Source organism: Eucyclogobius newberryi, unplaced genomic scaffold (genome assembly GCF_026437365.1).
Source record: "Eucyclogobius newberryi isolate DKJ021-1_F unplaced genomic scaffold, fEucNew1.0.hap1 SCAF_1, whole genome shotgun sequence".
Taxonomy (NCBI): domain Eukaryota; kingdom Metazoa; phylum Chordata; class Actinopteri; order Gobiiformes; family Gobiidae; genus Eucyclogobius; species Eucyclogobius newberryi.
The window spans coordinates 44,383,789-44,398,365 of NW_027315723.1; the positions used below are offsets into that span (position 1 = coordinate 44,383,789).

The following is a 14,577-nucleotide window of genomic DNA, read 5'->3' on the forward strand; positions in this document are numbered from 1 at the left end:
TTTAACTTTGAAATAACAATTTTGTTAACAAGCTTGCCACGCCCACATTTGGAATAGTATCAAAAATCAAAAGAATTACCAAGTTTTTTACCCCTCACAAAACTGAACAATGAGCCCGAGTGGGACTGCTGACAGTGAGAGCACACAGTCTCATCTGGCTCTGAAATTCATTCTGATTCTGATTCTCATGTCAATAAACACTTTGTATCTCAGCTGGGGTTGTGGTCCTTGCTAGTGAAGGATGTATGTTACAAATTTAGTTCGTCCACGTCAAAGTAAATGCTTTCATCCCATTCAAAATGCTTGAAAACAAGAACGCCTGTAGTCTAATTCTATGGCAATATTTGTAAGGATTGTCACGGTAACATGCTTGCAGATAGAGGTACGCCGACTTTGGCTTTTTTGTTCAAAATGGCAAAAAGGATGTATTAACCAAATTTAATTTGTCTACCTCAAAGTCATTTTTTTTTACTTAAAGGTTGAATGGACGAGTCTTTTTTCCTTGTGGCGTGGACTGCCGATTAGTCCTGCCACGTATCGATCATAAAACGCACCTATCGCTCACCTGCAGCCGCGTGCGGCTCGTCCCCACGTTTCCGCGTGTCTAAGCGCATTGATCTATCATAATAGTTCCCTCAGTGTACGGGGCAAAATGAAGATGGAGAAAGACAGTTCGAGCTGTCTCAGAAGAAGACGGAAATCTACGGGAGACGAGAGATGAGATGCGATCCGTCGCGCTAATAAACAAACGCACGTGTGTGTTGTATCAGTCCGCACGCCTGCGTTCTCAAATCGCAGAAAAATCGTCCATTGCGCCTTTAATTCAAATGTTCAAGATGGGGCAGTAGAGCCTTTGTAAAATATAGCTATATGTATTGTACATCCATGGGTTCAGCTCATGTATATTCGTGCTGGAGATATGCAAGTTTTAACTTGAAAATAACAATTTTGTTAACGAGCTTGCCACGGCCACATTTGGAATAGTATCAAAAATCAAAATAATTATCTCTAATAGCACATTGGTGTTCATTTTTGACACATTTCCCAGCCTTTTGACAGAAAATCCAAATTGCAAAAAAAAAATAGTTGAAAATGTGAAAAAATTGGTTCCGCCCACAATGGCCGACTCCCTGTGGGGTTTAGGGCAGGGTCATAGATAATGTTTTACTCGTCCTGTATGTTTATTCCAAGTTTTATAAGTCTATGACAAAATAAAACAATTACAGATACAGAGTTATTTTGCAACTTTAATGTTTTTAGACATGAAAAAAATAAATATCACGTTCCTTAATCAACATTTTGTTTTTTTTTTGTTAACATTCAGGGGGTCAAAAATAATAGTAATAACGGAAACTCTTTTTCTGCCATTTTTTTCCCAATTTAAAAACCTGAGCTAGAGTCACGTGACTTTAACACATTGTGCCCGGTCACAAGTTAACCACTTTTCTCAAGTATCTCAAATATTCTCAGTTGTCTACAACAAACGTATTGTCTTTTAATGAATTTTTAAAAATCTAATTTGGAGAGGGCACAAGAGCCATTTTATTTGTTTGTGTTTGATCCAGTATGGTTTAGGGGGTCATAATATAATTTTGTACTTGTCTTCACATCGGGCTCCCATTGGCCTCATGTTAATACATTTTTGAGGTGGCACTACTGAGCCGTCTTTCAATATTTGTTCACAGGGTCACTTACTTCTAATTTTCGATACCTGTCACAAGCATATTTGTCCTTGTTTGCTACTCGATATTAGAGTTTTTCCAACCCCCAGATAACATTTTAATAAGTCCCTCATCAGGACGATTCTCGTCCTTTGGCTCGTGCCTAACGGAAACTCTTTTTTCAAAAAAAGAATTCCGCTATAAAAACTTGAGCTGGGTTGACGTGATTTTTTCGCATTGTGCCCGGTCACAAATAAACCTGTTACAAATATTTTTGGGTCTTCAACAAATAAATAGTCTTTTATGAATTTTTAAAAATCAAATTTGGAGAGGGCGCTTGAGAGACATTTTTATTAGATCGCCACCACATTTGCATATCATTGTGTTTAGTTTGGAAATCTTCACAAACGCTCCAGTAACATAGTCCTATTAAAACAAAAATAAGAAATGTGGATTTTTTTTTTATTTTCCAGAATTTTTTTAATTTTCCAGAATTTTTTTAAAATTCACTATGACCACACCTGATGGCGTATCAGCTTCAAACTTATAACATTTCATTGCTCATGGGTTTTGTGTCTTGGGCAAATTTGAAGTGGTTTCAATGAAAACTGTTGGAGGAGATGTTAAAAGAAAAAACCTACAGTTTCCCAGCCCTAGGAGCAACTATGCTGGGGGAAGTATGGCAGCTTGAGCATCTGCTTCTTACTACTTATCCTGTCAACAATATTTCGTATTTAATTTCACTTGTTTTTCCTTATTCTTCTCCCACTTCCCCGCTGGGAGTGGAACAGGCACATCGATGTGGATCCAGATGCTCCTCAACTCCTTGGAGAAACGCTCTCTACTCCATATGGTCTACCTCAAAGAACTGGTTCGCCTCGTGAGTGACTCCAGCTCCGCTGTCCATCACGCTGTCCGTCTGAGGGAGTTGGATCTCTATGAGGGATCAAAGTAACAAAAATTCAATTGCACGTTGTGTGGTGTAAAACCGCAATCATTGAAAGTAAATGTGTTAATAATGTTGTTGTGAATCGTTTGACTTGGTTAATTCTGATGTACTAATCATGTAATCGCAATCAAATGTAATTGTTTTTATCATTTAATATTTGCGTCTACACCATTCAACAGTCCGGAGCATTCGCGTGTACACCATACATGTGCCCAGACCATTCGCGTCAGCACCATTCAACAGTACGGAGCTTTCGCGTCTGATCCATGGATCTATTATAATATCAGACCATCAGATATCAGATATTATAGATCAGACGCGAATGCTCCGGACTGTTGAATGGTGCTGACGCGAATGGTCTGGGCACATGTATGGTGCAGACGCGAAAACTCCGGACTGTTGAATGGTGTAGACGCGAATATTAAATGATAAAAACTATTACATTTGATTGTGATTACATGATTAGTACATCAGAATTAACCAAGTCAAACGATTCACAACAACATTATTAACACATTTACTTTCAATGATTGCGGTTTTTTCACCACACAACGTGCAATTGAATTTTTGTTACATTGACCCTTCATAGATCTCTCCTTCAATGTGGAACTCCTCCATGTTTCTACTTTTTCCCAAAGAGGTTTGGTAGTTTTCCTGGCCGAGAAGGAGGGTCTAAGGCCAGGAGAGCTTGGGACATTCATTTTGTGTAAGGACACGGGATGCTGGGACATTGCCAAGTCCCTATGAACATTGTTTTATCTGCTTTTTCACTGTAACCCCTTGAGGCAACTGCTGTTGTGATTTTGGGCGTTACAACTGAATTCAATTGAAGTTATTCTACTCACCTAGTTTCGCCACACACTTTTTAAATGTCTCCTCTTCTTGCTTGAATAATTACTTTGTAACTACTTTGTATTTTTGCAATATGTCTACACTCATCCTATTTCCATTAAGGGTGCGTTCACACTTGTCGTTATTTTGTCCTAAATTTAGCTAATTTTAGTCCTGTTGTTGTTGACTCGGTTTGGTCCTGTTTTTATCTTTGTCTTGTTGTTGACTTGGTTTGGTCCTGTTCTTATCTTTGTTTAGTCCCCCTGATTCTGGTTTATTTTCTGAGACATGATTTAGTCTCAATGTTGATGAGGTGAATGTACAGTCTTTACGTTTCAGGGCATTTCTTTCCATTGACTACCAAACTCGCTCTAGTCTTGTATGACCATAAACTTGGTGACATTGCACGCGCACAGCCGTACACTGTTCATTATTCATGCGCTTTGGTCACAGAGGAGCGCGCACTGTGGAGGAATGCTCGTTTGTTGATGCGTCTCTAAGTTACGCACCAGTCGGAGCTGCTGCAAGCACGGCCTCCCCCATTCTCTGCACTCCTTACTGACACTCACACTCTGAAAAAGAGCAGAATCATGTTTCGGAGCTCCATTCTTCATTCCGTAAAGCGCTGGCACCTCAACGGCATGGACTACGAGCCACCTCAAAGTCAGCGGCACGACACCATTTTCAGTACATGGACTCCTCTGAGCAATAAAGCCAACAACAAGCAGGTCAGGAGAAACATATTGGCTCAGTGTGGAACATGGATGGAAGTTGAAAAGCCTATAGGCGCTATCCTCAACTCAACCGCTGAATGCTTTCCTCAAGTGCTGGACATAAGCATCATGCTTTTATTAAATCATTTATTACAATGCCAATATGCCACACCACACTGCCGTGTAGTTGTGTTGGAAGTTTAGATGTGTAAATTACCAGTTTTACAAGGACTAGAAAGTAGCATCAGAATCAGAATAAGGTTTATTGCCATTGTCAATGAACAAAATTCACAAACATAGAAAGTTGTCCTGGTGATTTGATGCAACACATAAACATAAACCACAAAACACTGAATAATAACACTAAAATATTGAGCCATGACAATAAATAGATTTTGGTAAATACATATACAAAATGTACAGTTTAGCACTATGTATATAATATAATTAAATTGTCGTATAAAAACAAAATTGCATTAATGAGCAAATGTTCGGATGTATTGTAAAAGTAAAGAAGCGGCAATAGTATTAGACCATGAGCTAAACTTTAAGGTAAAGCTCATATTTCAATAGATCCATGAGTGAAAACGGCTTGAATTTATGATGACGCAGTGGAAGCTGCTCTCTCCTCACCCCGTGCTCGGGTCGACTTTTTCCGGTTCAAAATCCTTCAGTTCTCTTAAAACCAGTTGCTTAATATTTCACTTTATCTCACACTGGGCTCTGCGCTGCACAACTCTCTCTGATTGGTCAGCACGATCACATGGTACGCAAACCTGACGCAAACCTACATAACTTCCGGGCTGTATTGCCCGGAGAGCTAAAGGCTAACTGGCGACATGCGCTACTGAGCAGCTGCCACTTGAATGGGCGGCCATCTTGGCTGCTGGGGGCTTAAGCCCTGGAGACGTACAATAGCATATGCGGCTGAACATGTTTAACAAAGCCATATACCGTATTTTCCACCTTTTTTTTTTTTATAGTTTTGGCCTGGGTACGACTTATACTTAAATTTATACTTATATACTTATACTCCGGAGCGACTTGTATGTGATACTATTTGTTATTTACACACTTACCGCATTTCATACTCGGTTCAGAATAAGCGGTATCACATCGCAAAATGTGATGCAATTTCTCTCAAATGCGATGCATTCGTCAGAAAAAAGTGTGTTTGTATCGCAGCTTTTGCGATACAAACATGTGTTCAATTGTATCACCAAACCGCCTAAAAGTACTGATCACTCGTCAATCGATCGTCAATAACGGCATGACACATGTAGGACGATGTGTTGACGTGATGAGTCCCGCTGCTGCTCAGAGCGCGAGTCTGAAAGTGGGAGGAGCCACGTGCGGTAAAGTTAGTGTCACAGATTCGGACTTCCGAGGTCAATAGCTCCTAAACGTAAAAGTCTTTGCAGATCATTCACATGCCAAAATACTCATATTTACACAGCCAAGTGACTACAACCTCGTTTTAAAAATCAGATGCGTATTTTGGGCGCAGCGAATTACACTGCTCCAAATGTGCAGAGCTGAGACAAGTGCTTAGGGACCGTCATCAAATGTGTAGCTGGAGCCGAGACAAAGTACTTAGGGACCAACATCAAATAGCAAAACAAAAAATGGAAACGTTTTATAGCTGGAATGGAACGTCAAAAAGAGCGGTACAATTTGAATAACACATAAAATACACCATGATGGAAACACCACAGCAACCTTTATTTTTCCATCAGAAGCTTAACACATATTGTTTGTAAGTGTAAAGACAAATATAGCCGCAAGTGGCAATGATCGGCCCTCGCCATGCCGCCGCCATGCCGCAAGAGGAAGGGGCGCTAACGCGCCCCAATTGTCCTTTTATTACGCCTACTGCTGAATCTGTGACGCTGTCACATCTTCTCCCCTTTGTTTTACCATTCAAAAAGCAATTTTATTTTGAATTCTTGGCAAAATGTGCGGTCAGACACCGTGACTCTTTGAATAAAAATGTGGATAACTTTTGATGGTCCACCCCAGAAGATGAGTCTCACCAAATTTCAGGTTAATAGGGCTGACGCCCTGGGAGGAGTTCATGAAAGTCTAAAGTGTAAACATGTTCTGGCGATTTCCCCATTGGAATAACATGGGAGGTTTTGGTCATCGCTACAGCAAAGCCGTAACAATATGACATGGGTCTCATTGACTTTTTTGATGGGGATGCCGAAATTGAGTTGGGTGTCAAATTTCATATAATTTCGCAAAACTAAACATTTAACCTCCATATAAAATCTGTAGGGGGCGCTGTGGAGCCAAATTAATTTATTTCACTTCAAGTAGGTTTAGGGCAAAGAGTTTAACATCTTATTCTAATTTGACGCAATTCGGACTTTATCTGCGCAAACGGCAGAAATGTTAAATTTGGGAGATTTCTGAAATTCTAGCAACAGTTTGCGGCTTCGCCGCACCGAGACCGTGAGAGGTATCAATGTAATTTGGATAACTTTTGATGTCCCACTCCTCAGTAGCATTTTCACCAAATTTCAGCTTTTTAGGACCAACGCCCTGGAATAATATTCCGATGCGAAAACAATGTTTCCCATTTTTCAATTATCATAAACTATACATTTTCGGAAAGCGCTCGCGCTTTCCTACCTCATGGTGTGGGTCCCTGGTCACTGAAGGATACTTTCGTTAATTTTGAGTGGGCTCCGCCCACTTTGTGTTTTTGGCCCTCTATACAGTTATAATGTTCAATTTTTGCATTACATGCTTATATGCACGGAACATGCAAGAGATGGGGAACGTATTCGTGAGCTACTTAGCGCAAATGAGTGCTTTATATTTGCGGTCGTCATCCCAATGTAAAGCGCTCGTTTAGTGCGCACTTTTGCACGGGCTTCGCCCATTTACAACGGTAATGTTCCATTTTCCTACTAATAATTAGTATGCACGGGGCGTGCATGAGTGGAGGAGTGCGTTAGTGAGTGTTTGGAAGTGGGCGAGCGCTTCGCGCTCGATTTCGTGCGCACTATGTGCGCACTTTCGCAGCCGTGCTTTGCACAGCCTTACGGAACTAATAGGCCTCTTGCCAGCTTGTGGCGCTCGGGCCTAATAAAAATAATAATATTTTTAGCGAGAACAATATAGCCGTTTCCACTATAACAACAAATTATACATCGTTTGAAAGCTCTAAGCCTTCCCCATGCCCCCATGGGGTGGAATTATCATTACGAGCGCTTACGCGCTCGTCACTCCCCATCCCGTCGGGGTACCCCACCCACTCCCCATAGACTTCCATTGATTTTAGCAGATACAAGCATGGCCCATGCCTGCGGCATGGACTCTCGCGTACAGGACGATGCCAGGAGGGATTTTGGAGGAATGCAGCGCTTCGCGCTGCTGTTGTCAACAATGAGTGAATGGGCTGAGTGAATACTCATTGTTGACTATTTCTGTCATAGCAGGAGTAAGTATGCATGATCCATGCCTTCGGCATGGGCTAGTTCACTGTACTTGCCAGGGGCGACGGGGTACCAAACATGCGGGCATGTCTGCAAATAGTCATCTGATTGATGATGATATGGAAGAAAGTTGTAAATAAGTTAATTAACTTGGTGTTAATTAATTTGTTCGACAACTAATTTTATTTGCAAGTTTTCTGGTTTTAAAAGTTCATTTGTTAGGAGTTTTTTTTTAAATAGAATGTTTACAAATACATTTGAAATAAATAATAAGATAAGATAAGATAAGATATTCCTTTATTGTCCCACATGGGGAAATTTCATTGGTGCAACGCAGGTAGATACAGAGATAGATACAGAAGAACAGATCACTTATAGGAAGTCTGAAAAACACTTTCAGTAGAAGATCTCCTATAAATAAATAAAAACTCCCATAGACAAATAAATAAATAAATACATAAATACCATTGCATGTGATCACGACAGTAATTGCACATGAATATGTGTCACGACAGCACATAGATTGCACATGAATTTCACATGAATTGCACATGAATTCCAACAGCAATTGCACATATGACAGAGTTGCACATCAGTATTAGGTTAGGTCAGTATTGCGAGTGTTCAGTACTAACAGTTTTTGTTATAAAGTCTGACAGCAGCAGGAAGGAAAGACCTACAGAACCTTTCCTTCGCACATCGAGGGTGGATCAGTCTCTCACTGAAGCTGCTCTCCAGAGCAGAGAGAGTGTCCTGCAGGGGGTGACACTCATGGTCCAGCATAGATGTGAATCTAGCCAGGACCCTCCTGTCCCCCACCTCCTGCACCGAGTCCAGAGCACAGCCCAGGACGGAGCTGGACTTCTTGATGACTCTGTCCAGCCTCTTCCTCTCCCTCTCTGTGATGCTGCTGCTCCAGCAGGCCACACCGTACAGGAGGGCTGATGCCACCACAGAGTCGTAGAAGGTCTTCAGGAGTGGCCCTGTCACTCCAAAAGACCTGAGTCTCCTCAGGAGGTAGAGCCGACTCTGGCTCTTCCTGTACAGTGCGTCTGTGTTATGAGTCCAGTCCAGTTTGTGGTTCAGATGAACACCCAGGTACTTGTATGAGTCCACTCTCTCAATGTCCCGTCCCTGGATGTTCACTGGTGAGGGGGCAGTGGGGTGGCGTCTGCGGAAATCCACCACCATCTCCTTGGTCTTCCCCGCGTTGATGAGGAGGTGGTTCCGCTGACACCAGTCCACAAAGTCCTGCGCCAGTCCTCTGTATTCCGCGTCATCGTCGTCCGTGATGAGTCCGATGATGGCAGAGTCGTCAGAGAACTTCTGCAGGACACAGCTGTCCGTGTCATGTCTGAAGTCTGCAGTGTAAAGGGTGAAGAGAAAGGGCGCGAGGACAGTGCCCTGGGGCGCCCCCACACTGCAGGTCCGAGTGTCAGACACACAGTTCCGGGCTCTCACAAACTGGGGTCGGTCTGTGAGGTAGTCCAGGATCCACTCTGCCAGGTCATACTCCACACCAGCCGTCTCCAGCTTGTCCCTCAGGAGCAGCGGCTGGATGGTGTTGAAGGCACTGGAGAGATCGAAGAACAGGATCCTCACAGAGCTGCCAGGCTTTTCCAGGTGAGAGAGAGAGCGGTGCAGCAGGGAGATGACGGCGTCCTCCACTCCGATGCCAGACCGATATGCAAACTGCAGCGGGTCCATGGCTGAGCTCACGGTGGAGCGGAGGTGGTCCAGGACTAGCCGCTCCAGTGTCTTCATCAGGTGGGACGTGAGAACCACCTGATGTGGATTGCAATTATCTATACAGATTTCAAAAGATGAACGGATTGTTTAGCAGCACCGCTATACAAGTAAAAATCCTTAATCTGAACCCTGAACTCATATATGTTTTTAGGGAGTGTCTACAGAGCCGCGGCGCGCGGCGCCCGAAACTGCCATGTTATTTTGTGCTGCGGCTCCTGAAACTGCTGCGCTATTTGACCGCGCCGTTTTAAACCGCGCCGGGGTAAGGTTAGGATTAAGGTTAGGGTCAGGGTTAAGGTTAGGGTTAGCCATGAGGCTATATGGCAGTGCCGCGGTTCCTGAAACTGCTTGGCCATTTGACCTTGCCGCGGTTCTGCAGCCACGGCCATGTTTTTATACATTTTTTGGCTGATGCAACTTATACTCTGGTGCGACTTATAGTCTTAAAGTACTGAAAATACGTATATATACACATTATATACACACACACACACACACACATATCCAAATGTGTACGTACATACATATGTATGAACTTCTAATGACTTCTAATGAACTTGCCTATTATTGTTTCTCAATTAGGGTCAGTTTGAGTCAGGTCCACCATGTTAAAAAGTGTATTTGACACATCTTTCCATTCTTTAGTTGTTTGAGAAGAGGATTGGCCTCATTCTCCACTGGTTTGACCTGTGGACGGACAAGCAGAGGAAACAACTGCTCCAGTCACTGCTCTCCCAATGCACCAGGTCTCAGGTCAAGTAAGTTTAACAAAGCTATGTGTAATGGTTATTAGTAGGCTGTATGTAGCAGTAACGCACAGAAATGCAAGTTTATTTGTGGGGCACAATTCCTACACAAGGCATACATGAAGGCTCCAAAAGTTAAAGGAGACCATTTCAACTCATGAAGGTGATATTTCATCTGTCAACAATGAGAAAGGTTTTGCCACATCTATGAGGAATTCAAGAGAAGATGACTAAGGCATGGCTTCTTATTTCCGGCAATTCTATTGGTAACTTTAAAAAGGTAAAAGCGAGCTCGGAACACAGGCAGAAAAATTAACATTTCATGTTTTCTTCAAAAAATCTAGCTAAAAAAAACAAGGGGTGAAGAACATTCACATACTGTAAATGTATTAAAATTACTCGGGCTCTGGCCCACCGCAGGTCATGGCGGGCCAGAGCGCCTTGATTCATCTGAAACACTGCTCTGTCAAAGCAGGAATGTGTCATGCAGCAGACACAGTAAATAACGGCTTCATTAATAATTTGGTCTAAATGTAACACCGTTATATTTAGTCAGCTCGACAACAAGGAACTTTACGCGCCGTGGCACCGGAGGAGCGGAGACACAGAAACAACAATGGGAGCACATGACAAACACAAGAGGCACATGGGAAATGGAGTCTCTGCAGCGCGGGTACTAACAGTAAGGCCCAAAGTCACAACAACGGTTGCCTCTGAGGGCCACAGTATGAAATGAATCAACAATGTCTGTGGTGGCGATGGAGTCAGACAATATCTGTGGTGGCGAGGGACAATGTCCCAGAGTCCTCTGTCCTTAGACCCTCCTTCTCGGCCAGGAAAAACTACAAAAAACCTCCTTGGGAAAAAGTAGAAACCTGGAGGAGTTCCAGAGTGAAGGAGAGATCTGACTCTCACAGACGGACGCAAGGGAGACTGGAGCTGGACCCACTCTTCAGGCAGATGAGGGACCGTCTGAGTCGAGCTGGACCCACTCTTCAGGCAGATGAGGGACCGTCTGGGTCGAGCTGGACCCACTCTTCAGGCAAATGAGGAACCATCCATAGGGGGCAGGGACCACTTCACCAGGAGAGACGCATCAGGGTCCACAGGTCCTCAGGAGTGAGAAAAAGAAAAAGAAGGCGGTGAACAGTTTGCAAGTGGAATTAAAAAATAAATATTTTTTGACAGAATAAGTAGTCAGAAGAAGAGGATAGTGCTCAAGCTGCCATACTTCCCCCAGCATAGTTACTCCTAGGGCAGCATAGCTAAAGCTGTGGGTTTATATTTCTGTTCCTAACTGGTCTGACCATAATCGATTTCAAAGAGGAACGTTTTAAGCCTGGACTTAAATGAAGAGACTGCTACCAAGCGCCTGTGTTATGGAATCAGCTCCCGACCCATGTTAAATATGCTGACACAGTCTCTTCATCCAACGGTCCCTCATCTGCCTGAAGAGTGGGTCCAGCTCGACTCAGACGGTCCCTCATCTGCCTGAAGAGTGGGTCCAGCTCGCCTCCGACGGTCCCTCATCTGCCTGAAGAGTGGGTCTAGCTCCAGTCTCCCTCGTGTCCGTCTGTGAGAGTCGGATCTCTCCTTCACTGGAACTCCTCCAGGTTTCTACGCTTATTTCCCAAAGAGGTTTTTTTGTAGTTTTTCCTGGCCGAGAAGGAGAGTCTAAGGACAGAGGACCCTGGGACATCGTCCCTCGCCACCACAGACATTGTCTGACTCCATCGCCACCACAGACATTGTCTGACTTCATCGCCACCACAGACATTGTTGATTCGGCCCTCAGAGGCGACTGTTGTTGTGATTTTGGGCCTTACAAAAATAAATTGATTTGATTTGATTTGATTTAATTTGACTGTGTCAGCATATTTAACATGGGCCGGGAGCTGATTCCATAACACAGGCACTTGGTAGCTAAACGCTCTACCTCCTATAGTACTTTTAGAGACTCTTGGGACCATCAGAAGGCCAGCCTTCTGAGAGCGAAGAGCTCTGTTTGGATGATATGGTACTATAGCATCTTTGAGGTATGATGGGGCCATGTTATTTATGGCTTTGTAGGTCAGGAGTAGAATTTTAAATTTGATTCTAAACTGGACGGGGAGCCAGTGAATAGACTCCAGCACTGGCGTAATGTGCTCTCTTCTTTTTGTTCCTGTTAGTAATCTTGCTGCTGCATTTTGAACCAGTTGAAAGCTTTTTATGGAGCTTTTAGGACACGCTGCGAGCAGGGAGTTACAGTAGTCTAATCTGGTCGTTACAAATGCATGGATACGTTTTTCAGCATCACTTTTAGGCAGGATTCTTCTGATTTTGGCTATGTTGCGCAAATGGAAATAGGCTGTTTTACAAGCTTGATTTATATGAGCTTTAAATGAGAGCTCCTGGTCAAATAAGACTCCAAGGTTTCTTACAGTAGAACTGGAGGCTACACTAACATTGTCCAGTGTGACTATCTGCTCAGATAGAACGTCTCGTAGATGCTTAGGGCCAAGCACAATGACCTCGATTTTTTCAGGGTTAAGAAGCAGGTAGTTAAGTGCCATCCAGATTTTTATCTCCTTCACACAAGTACTAAGTCTGTCTACTTGATCGCTCTGATGAGGTTTCATTGATAAATACAGCTGAGTGTCATCTGCATAGCAGTGGAAGTTAATGCCATTGTTTGAGAGGTAACTCCGGACTGGGTGGACAGTAGGGTGCTGGTTCTGGTTTGTAGAAGTCACTGCCCGAGAGCGCCGGTCAGGGCACTACTGGAGGCCAGGAGAGACGAGAAGAGACGAGCTGCTGGTGGTAGCTTTATTCAAGCTCACAGGTAGATACAGAAGACGACGATTAATACCATTACAGTACATATTACCCTCTTATATACCCCACCAGGAACAAAGCCGGAATGTAGCAGCTATGTTGTGTCACAAAGCCAAGGAAGAACAAAGGAGAGGGCACTGGAGGAAAGAATAAAGGGCGAATGCAGTGATGTCATAAAGCACCCTGCGGTGCTGGAGCGCCTCTAGTGGTCGCCCCACGAACTACAAGAACACAGGGGCCACAGGCCTTTTGTACAGCCATGCTTTCTGATAATGTTGCCTAACAGCAGCATATAAAGAGTAAACAGAATTGGACCGAGTACTGAACCCAGTGGCACACCGTAAATTACTTCAGAGCATGGTGAGGAGCTCTGGTTTACATTAACAAATTGGTACCTATCAGATAAATAGGATTTAAACCAGCTGAGGGCTGTTCCTCCAACACCTATATCACATTCTAACCTCTGAAGTAGAATGTTGTGGTCGATGGTGTCAAACGCTGCGCTGAGGTCCAACAGAACCAGGATTGAGACCAGTCCATCATCAGCGGCTAATAACAAATCGTTTGTGACTTTAACTAGTGCAGTTTCAGTGCTGTGGTGGGCTCTGAACCCTGACTGGAAAACTTCAAATAAGTTATTGTCCTGCAGGTGGCGACAAAGCTGTTTTACTACAACTTTTTCAAGGATTTTAGAAACAAAGGGAAGATTTGAAATAGGTCTGTAGTTTACCAACAGGTCGGGATCTAGGTTAGGCTTTTTCAGAAGAGGTTTAATGACTGCATGTTTGAAGGACTGTGGAACATAGCCACTTTTGAGTGAAGTATTTATTATAGTAAGGATTGGGTCTATAATTAGGGGGAGAGTGTCTTTGAGGAGTCTGCTTGGAATGGGGTCTAGGACACAAGTTGAGCTTTTAGAGGACATAATGGCTGAAGTTATTTCTGCTTGATTTACAGGTGGATTTATATGGGACATTAGATTTACAGCCTGGCCTAGTTCAGGGCTAATAGTGGGGGTAATTTCATCTAATTTATCTCTGATTGTTTTTATTTTATTGTTAAAAAATAGGAGGAAATCATCAGAGCTGAGAGAAGCTGGGATTGAGGGCTCTGCTGCGCTGTGACAGTTTGTTAGCCTAGCTACAGTGCTGAAAAGAAATTTAGTGTTACTTTTGTTGACTTCTATTAGATTTGAATAGTATCTGGTTTGGGCCTTACGCAGAGCCTGCTTATAGGACAGCAGGCAACTTTTCCATGCTTTTAGGGATTCTTCTGTGTGGGTGCGACGAAATTATCCTTTTAGCTTTCTAACTCTTTGTTTATGTGAACGCAGTTCTTCGTTGTACCATGGGTAGGCGCGCTTTGGCCTAATGACCTTCTGTTTTAACGGAGCTGCAACATCAAGGGCAGACTTCAGAGAATTCATGGTCAAGTCGACAAATTGATCATTTATACTGGGACTAAAACTGTTCTCAGCAGGACCACATGACATGTCACTGAATATTGGCTCTATTATTTCTTTGAATTTTGAGATAGATTTTTCGGATATTGTCCTTTTCATTATAACTTTATTCTGAGGGGCTGGATGATCTTTAAGAATAAACTGAAAGGTAATTAGGAAATGATCTGACAATATAGGGTTTTGAGGGAAGACAATGAGGTCACTAA

General features: G+C 43.2%; 1 protein-coding gene across 1 annotated transcript in view; it reads left to right on the forward strand.

Annotated features, from left to right (window-relative positions):
• The first annotated feature begins 4,005 nt into the window (after positions 1-4,005).
• ect2l (epithelial cell transforming 2 like) overlaps positions 4,006-14,577 on the forward strand; it is a 63,116-nt gene continuing 52,544 nt past the window's right edge. Inside the window, exons 1-2 of the mRNA XM_072450337.1 lie at positions 4,006-4,169; positions 9,992-10,104. Of these exons, the coding sequence (XP_072306438.1) occupies positions 4,032-4,169; positions 9,992-10,104 (251 nt within the window). The 5' untranslated portion in view covers positions 4,006-4,031. The remainder of the gene's footprint in view (positions 4,170-9,991; positions 10,105-14,577) is intronic.